Source organism: Podarcis muralis, chromosome 16, assembly GCF_964188315.1.
Source record: "Podarcis muralis chromosome 16, rPodMur119.hap1.1, whole genome shotgun sequence".
NCBI classification, from domain to species: Eukaryota; Metazoa; Chordata; class Lepidosauria; order Squamata; family Lacertidae; genus Podarcis; species Podarcis muralis.
In genome coordinates this window covers 14,336,571-14,344,435 of record NC_135670.1, presented here as the reverse complement: position 1 = coordinate 14,344,435, position 7,865 = coordinate 14,336,571, and the positions used below count along the sequence as shown (strand labels likewise).

Sequence of the window (7,865 nt, the reverse complement as noted above, 5' to 3'; positions counted from 1 at the left end):
GCATTAGCATAGGCGCCAATTCCTTGGCCAAACACAGTGCAGCATCAGTGACAGGCTCCTCCTGAGCATGAGAGTGGAGGAGCTGCAGCCATTGGTGCCGAGTGGCACTGGGCCAGGTCCTTGGCCCCCTCTCGACGATGTGCGCACGATGCATGTCATGCATGTGACGTCACAAGACATGTCATGTGACACTGGGGCCCCCTCAGTCTTGGGCCCAAGCTGGAGCCTCTGGGCATTACCCATTTTGAAAAAGCTTTAAAGTCTAGAAAGTTGCCTTTCGTTGAATCGCAGAACCTGAGGGTCATCTCATCATCCAACCCCCCCCCCCCCAGCAAGATGAGCTTGAGTAACTCAGCCAATGCTTCGGAAAAAGGCTGTGGCTCGGGGGCAGATGGAGGGCAACCAAAATGGTCAAAGGCCTGGAAACGATGCCTTATGAGGAACGGCTAAGGGAGCTGGGCATGTTTAGCCTGGAGAAGAGGAGGTTAAGGGGTGATATGATAGCCATGTTCAAATATATAAAAGGATGTCATATAGAGGAGGGAGAAAGGTTGTTTTCTGCTGCTCCAGAGAAGCGGACACGGAGCAATGGATCCAAACTACAAGAAAGAAGATTCCACCTAAACATTAGGAAGAACTTCCTGACAGTAAGAGCTGTTCGACAGTGGAATTTGCTGCCAAGGAGTGTGGTGGAGTCTCCTTCTTTGGAGGTCTTTAAGCAGAGGCTTGACAACCATATGTCAGGAGTGCTCTGATGGTGTTTCCTGCTTGGCAGGGGGTTGGACTTGATGGCCCTTGTGGTCTATTCCAACTCTATGATTCTATGATCTTCCTTGCTTGCAGAGGGTCCCACATTCACTTTGCACCATTCTTCAAGTAGGGAGCCTGAAGTCCTGGAGAGCCCTGTATTCCCCTGGTGTCTGGCGTTGCTGGCTGATTGGCGCTGTGGGAAGGGGCTCTGGTTGTATCTCTCCCTTGGTTCACCAGGTTGAGGCTAAATCGACGTTCTTTTAAACAGTCGCCCTCCTCCCCCTTCTTTCGTTTTCCAGGACAGCCACAGCCACCTGCCGCTCGGGAGCTGGTGCTGGACTACGTGGTAGAACGGAAACGGATGCCGGACCTGTGCAGCAGCATCATTGACGGCCGCTTTCGTGAGCAGAAGGTGCTGCGCTGTGTCTGGGTGGGGAGAGTAGTCGCCTGGAGCCCCGTGAAGGGAAGGGGCTGGGATCAGGCAGTCTGATGCAATGGTCGTGGCTCAGTGACCGCGATGAGAGCCACAGGCAGTAGCTGTCCCATCACAGCTGAAGGAATAGTCCTGCTTGCCTTCTCTGCTCCACAGCCTGATGGAACGGCTATTGCTCAGTGGCACTTAGGGAGGAGGAGAGCCCAAGGGAGCTAGTTGCTCAGCAGAGCAAGAGGGAGATGTCCTGCTTCCCTTCCCTCCCCCTCTGCCACTCTGCAACATTTCAGAAAGTAATTGCACTAGACGAGAGTTCCTCTGAGCATGTGTCGAGAGCCCTGGAAAGCAGTCGTTTTGTGTGTGTGAGAGAGAGCATGCACTTGGAGAGCTCTGAAGGCTTCTCCACTCCCACACCTGCAGCACCCCCAGCTCATAACTAACTGCTCACTTCTTCCTAGTTCCGTCTGCGGCAATGTGGCATTTCTCACCCCATCTACCTGGTGGAAGAATCGGGCTCCACACAACACCTCAGCTTGCCCGAAAAGACTCTCCAGCAAGCGATGACCAACACCCAGGTAGGGGCTCCCCAGGAGAGTCGGTACTTCAGTCTACCTGGCTGTGTTACCTCAAGCCCAGGTAGGGCTGCCGCTGTGCATGCTTCCCCCAGGCTCTGCCAGCACTCAGCCACCCTGGATCCTGCCTCCATCCCTAACTTGTCCCCTGCCATGGCAACCGCTTCAGGGTTGCATATTTGGGGGGTTAGGGAAGGCTTTAGCTGCCTGCACCTGGGAAGGGCACTGGCAGCTTCCAGCAGCCGTGATAACCGTCGTCTTTCCAATATGGTTTAACAGAAAGCAGAGAGGATGGACCAAATGTCTCAAATAACCCTTTTCTAATGTTACTGGCCAGGATGTGGGTGGCGCTGTGATCTAAACCACTGAGCCTAGGGCTTGCCGATCAGAAGGTCAGCAGTTCGAATCCCCGTGACGGGGTGAGCTCCCGTTGCTCGGTCCCTGCTCCTGCCAACCTAGCAGTGCGAAAGTGCAAGTCAAAGTGCAAGTAGATAAATAGGTACTGCTCCGGCGGGAAGGTAAACGGCGTTTCCATGAGCTGCTCTGATTCGCTTAGTTATGCTGGCCACATGACCCGGAAGCTGTAGGCCGGCTCCCTCGGCCAATAAAGCGAGATGAGTGCTGCAACCCCAGAGTCTTCTGTGACTGGACTTAACTGTCAGGGGTCCTTTACCTTTACCTTTAATGTAACTGGCAGACGGAAAACCAGAAGTTTTCTAACATTTCTTACCCCTTTGCTCTTTCCCCCCCCTCTTCTTTCCTTTTTTGCTTTCTTTCTTGTCTTTTCAATTCTCTCTGTTATAGATACTATTTTACTGGATTGTGAAAACAAATAAAAATTGATTTTTTATTTTTATTTTATTTTTAAAAGATAACCGTTGTCTTTCCCAGGTGGTGGATGGCTTCTTTGTTAAACGCACTCGGGACCTACGGGAATCCGCAGCGTATTTGACCCTGATGACACGTCAGCTGACCAGACTGTACGAGGCGAGTTTGGAGCGGGGTGAAATGGGGGGGGGGGGCTTCTCACCCAGGAGAGTGGCACATTTAGTTTGTTTCTCTGCTGTAACTGCCTGCCTCTTCTGTGTATTTTTATCCTTTGGTTTTAAAAGATTTGACTTAAGCTCTTGCCCTGCTTCTTTTCTCCCAAGATGTGCCAAGACTGGTTGGGAGTTACTTAGTGCTGTGTTCGCAGCACTCTGCATCTGCTCAGGAACACTTACTATTACTGATTTATTGTTGTGATTGGATCTTATTTATCCAGGCCTAGGCCTAGCCTCCAGCATACAGATAATCAGGGCGCAATGTTAAATCGGCTAAGGTTATATTAATTGCTTTTAAATACCTTTCTGAGTGGCAGTTAAAAACAACAACCTCCACTCAGTTAATGGTCAGATTTTTTAAAATGCAAGCGTTTGGAATCACACAGGTAGGTTCTACCTCTTTTGGGAGGGAGCATCGGCCTCCACATGTACTTGTGCATCACCAGGAAGCAAAGATGAGGCTGGTTTGTCCACCACCACCCCTTTTAGAATGATTGATCTGTTCTATAGAGATTCAGTTAACTGGGGAAACCTTGTCATATTAAGGTTTCTTTCAAGGAAGGGTCATAGCTCAGTGGTCGAGCATCAGCTTTGCACACAGATGTCCCCAGGTTCAGTCTCCAGCATCTCTGGGTAGGGCTGGGAAAGGAAGACCCTGTCTGAAACCCTCATAGTTTATTGACGAGAGAGCACCCTGCCTTAAACCCTGAAAATCCACTGCTGCTGGTGTAAACTTTGGGCCCCCAGATATTTTTTGGACTACAACTCCCATCATCCCTGATTACTGGGCCTGCTAGCCAGGGATGAGGGGAGTTGTAAGTCCAAGGTTGGTGTAGGCAGGCTTTTCCAAACTTGGGTTGCCTGCTGTTTTTGGACTACAACTCCCATCATCCCTAGTTAGCAGGACCAGTGGTCAAGGATGATGGGAGCTGTAGTCCAAAAACAGCTGGAAGCGCAAGTTTGTAGACAACGTAGGGCTAAGAGGACCATTGATGCAACTCAGTAAAACAGATTTCTCTGTTCCTTTTAATCCAGCGACAACTTCAGCAGGCAAGCCCATTTAGCTGTCGCGTGAATGAAATAGAAGTTCTTTGCTCGCTTGAGCTTACTTGGGTTTTCCAGGACTGAAACAAATGTTCGGCAAGTTTATAATGAAAAAGCTGGCCATCCATACAAGGGCGCTGGAGGCAGGAAGAAGGAGGAAAAGGTGGTGCTGTGAGTCTGAAAGGGGAGAGTGGAGGAGAACGAGGTTGTGAGCCCTGTAGCTGCTAAGGACTGTTCCTCCTTTGTCTTCCCTAGGACAAAACCCTTCTGAGCTGTACCAAGGAGGAACTGGAGCAGGAGCGCCCTCTGCAGCCCAGTGCTGGCTCCTGCCGGCTTCTGACCTTTGCTGAGTTTAACGAAGGGGCCGTGAAGAACAAGGTAGTTTCTAATGTACTCCACATACTTCAATGATAGCTCAGTCGGCAGAGCACGAGACTCTTAATCTCAGGGCTGTGGGTTCGAGCCCCACGTTAGGGCAAAAGATTCCTGCACTGCAGGGGGTTGGACTAGATGATCCCCATGCCCCCTTCCAACTCTGCAATCCTATGACTCCTCATGTGGTTAAAGGCCACTGCCGTGTCTCCCCCTCCTCTTCTCTCCTCGCGGGTATGATTTGCAAAGTTCTCTCTTGTTTGCGCCACCAACAATCCTGAAAGGGTGCTTGCTATTCTTCCCTTTTCTCTCTTGCTTTCTTTCTTCTTTTAACGTGTGTGTGTGTGTGTGTGTGTGTGTGTGTGTGTGTAGAGAGCAAATTGAAGGTAGGGGCGCCTTTCTTGATCAGCCCAGACTCTGGCGGTTCCCTCTGAGAAGTGAGATTACATGGAACCAGGCAGAGGGCCTTCTCAGTAGTGGCTTCCCATCAGATGTCAAGGAAATAAACTATCACTTGACTTTTAGAAGACATCTGAAGGCAGCCCTGTTTAGGGAAGTTTTTAATGTTTGATGTTTTATCGTGTTTTTAATATTCTGTTGGAAGCTGCCCAGAGTGGCTGGGGAAACCCAGCCAGATGGGTGGGGTATAAATAATAAAATTATTGTTACTACTACTACTACTACTACTACTACTATTACTATTATTATCAACTCTCTTACCCCTCCCTCTCCCAGGCCCAAACAGTGAGTGAGGTCTTTGCGCGGCAACTCATGCAGATCAGCGGCATCAGTGGAGACAAGGCAGCTGCCATCCTGGAGAGATACAAAACACCAGCTAGGTGCGGAGACAGGTTATGAAAGACACAAGGTCATTGGCTGGTTGGGGTGGTGGAGGAGGCTGTCCTCTACTGCATTGCCTAGCTCAGCATTTCCCAAACTTGGGTCCCCAGCTGGACTACAACTCCCATCATCCTCAGCTAGCAGGACCAGTGGTCAGGGATGGTGGGAATTGTAGTCTAAAAGCAGCCGGAGACCCAAGTTTGGGAAACCCTGGCCTAGCTTAATATAGAAACCTAGGAGCCCATCTGGGTCAGCCCAAAGGCCCATCAAGCATCCTATTCTCACCAGATGCCCCAATGGGGAGCCCTAAAGAAGGAGCTGAGCTCAACAGCACTCTTCTCACTTGTGTTTCCCAGGCTGCCTCAGATCCTGGAGGGTACAATATAGCCGCTACAACTCATAACTATTGATAGCCTTCTCCTCCTTGGAGCAGCCGACCACCTAATGCCATCCAAGGGAGTGGCCATCACTACTTCTTGTGGGAGCCGGTTCCGCAGTTGAACTATGCACTGCGTAAAGAAAGCCTTTCTTTTGCCATTCCTGAATCTCCCACAATGCAGCTGGGCTGATCCCTAGTACAGCGGTACTTTGGGTTACAGACACTTCAGGTTACATACGCTTCAGGTTACAGACTCTGCTAACCCAGAAAGACTACCTCAGGTTAAGAACTTTGCTTCAGGATGAGAGCAGAAATTGTGCTCCAGCGGCGCGGCGGCAGCAGGAGGCCCCCATTAGCTAAAGTGGTGCTTCCGGTTAAGAACAGACCTCCAGAACGAATTAAGTTCTTAACCAGAGGTACCACTGTATTACAAGAGAGGCATTCCCCCTACCCATGCATACTTCTGTGTACCTCTTTCGTGTCCCTCCTCCCCCAGATTCAGGTGGCAGGGGTTGGGGAAGTACCCCTTACCTCCCGAGACCCTGGAAAGCTTCTGCCAATCAGAGTAGGACAAAATAAGCCTGGCCTAGCACAAGGCAGGTTTCCTTGCTCTTAGCCAGGGCATACAAAGGCTGTTAGACTCCACCTCCCATCAGCCCCAGCCAACATAACCAGTCGTGAGGGGTGGTGGGAGTTGTGGTCCAGCACCGTCCAGAGGCCCTCAAGTTCCCCATCCCTGCTGTAAGCCATCTGAATGGGTTTCGGTTTGCCATCCATGACCCCCTTCTCCCGCTTCCTCTCCTTCCCTTCAGCCTCCTGGCTGCTTACGCCTCTTGCCCAACGCCACGGTGCAAAGAGCAGCTGCTGAGCGATGTCAAATGCGGCAAACTGCAGAGGTGAGCGACAGAGCTGCATGTTTCCCCTCCCCTCCCCAGGCCTGGAGCTTCAGCGTGCAAAAGGCATCTTGTGCAAGAACCACACAGGATGTGGGTTTGGGAGCCCAGGCAACGGACAGAGATCTAGCAGAGAAGAGAGTCAGCAGCCTAGAACAGGGTTTTCACTGTGGGATTTTGGGAAACGAGGCCAGAAAAAGTACCGAGGGAGGGGCCGGTCGGTCTTCACCACACCCTGAGGGTCCAACCCTGTAGCCTGAACCTCGGAGAGCCCCGTTGCCTTGACAATTGTCCTGTTGTTGGCTCTCCTAACCTCTGTCCTTTTGCTCTCTTCCTTCCTCTTTTGCTCCAGGAACTTGGGCCCTGCCTTGAGCAAGACTTTGGCTCAGTTGTACTGCACATCAGGACCTCTGCCTTGAATCAGTGGGAGGCTGTGGGTGCGCCTGCATGCCAACGATTCACCAGCCCACGTGGAATACGCCTCCCCACTGCCACCAGAGTTAGAGGAAGGCCTGTTGTGTGATCACAGTTACCGTATTTCAGCAGCCAGCAGCTGTGGGAAGCTGGCCCCAGAGACACCCAGCACTGTTGCTCCTTGTAAAACACAGGTGCCAAGGAAAGGGTGGGTTTGTCCTATTGCCTCATCACAGGGGCAGGGAACCCGAGGCTTTCCGGGCCAGTGACCTTTTTCATTCAGCAACATCTGGTGAGCTACAGGTTCACCACCCCTGCTCTAGCATTATGTGCCAGATGTTTACTAGCCCAAAATGCACTTCCTTGCCACAAACTTATGAGGGGTCCAGGTTGACTCTGTCGGTTACACCACCCACAAGACTGTTTGAGGAAGAGCACTGCCCGACTGGGTATTTTGGGCCCCTTTTGGCTGCTAAATTAGGGCCTGCCAAGTCTCATCCCTCTTGGTTTTTTCTTCCTTTTTTATTTTTAAAAAAATCTGTCGATATTCTAATAAAATTGTAACATTTTGTTTTGCAAAGGCTCTTCTTATTATGTCTTCAACCCCTGAGGTGCCCAGAAAAGTACTTTTTGACACCGCACACCTTCTTACCGAATTAGAGAGGGACAGCTTTAAAAGGAAATTATAGACAAATCCACAGCGACGGAGGGCAGGGCTGCAACCAGTTAGTAATTGCCGAGAAGCAGAGACCTGCTTAGGAACATTAGGAGAAGTTTCGTAATGGCAGGAACTCTTTGGAGAGTGGAACCAGACTGCTGTGCGCAGTGCTGGGCTCTCTCCGGCTGGAGGTATGTAAGCAGAGCCTGGCAGGATTGAGTTGCACCCTGTATTGCGGGTCATGTGCTGAGCACTGGGTTGGGGCTGTATGGTCTCTGCGGTGCCTTCCAACTCCAAAATCCCATGATGACCTATCATACCTAAGGCTGCGTATGCACCAACATGGCTTCCCCCCAAAGAATCATGGGAACTGTTGTCTAAAGGTGCTGGGAATTTCAGCTTTGTAAACTCGCAGGATCCTTTGGGGAAGGCCGTGTGCTTTAAATATACGGTGTGTATGCAGGCTAAAC

The 7,865-nt window shown here is 50.9% G+C and overlaps 1 protein-coding gene across 3 annotated transcripts in view; it reads left to right on the top strand.

Annotated features, from left to right (window-relative positions):
• The window catches only part of MUS81 (MUS81 structure-specific endonuclease subunit), a 17,493-nt gene extending 10,176 nt beyond the window's left edge, over positions 1-7,317 (top strand). For all 3 annotated transcript variants that reach the window (XM_077919963.1, XM_028709732.2, XM_028709731.2), the window contains 7 exons: positions 1,050-1,162; positions 1,639-1,755; positions 2,644-2,739; positions 4,095-4,217; positions 4,947-5,050; positions 6,243-6,326; positions 6,676-7,317. In XM_077919963.1, the coding sequence (XP_077776089.1) occupies positions 1,050-1,162; positions 1,639-1,755; positions 2,644-2,739; positions 4,095-4,217; positions 4,947-5,050; positions 6,243-6,326; positions 6,676-6,742 (704 nt within the window). In that variant the 3' untranslated portion in view covers positions 6,743-7,317. The remainder of the gene's footprint in view (positions 1-1,049; positions 1,163-1,638; positions 1,756-2,643; positions 2,740-4,094; positions 4,218-4,946; positions 5,051-6,242; positions 6,327-6,675) is intronic.
• The last annotated feature ends 548 nt before the right edge of the window (positions 7,318-7,865 follow it).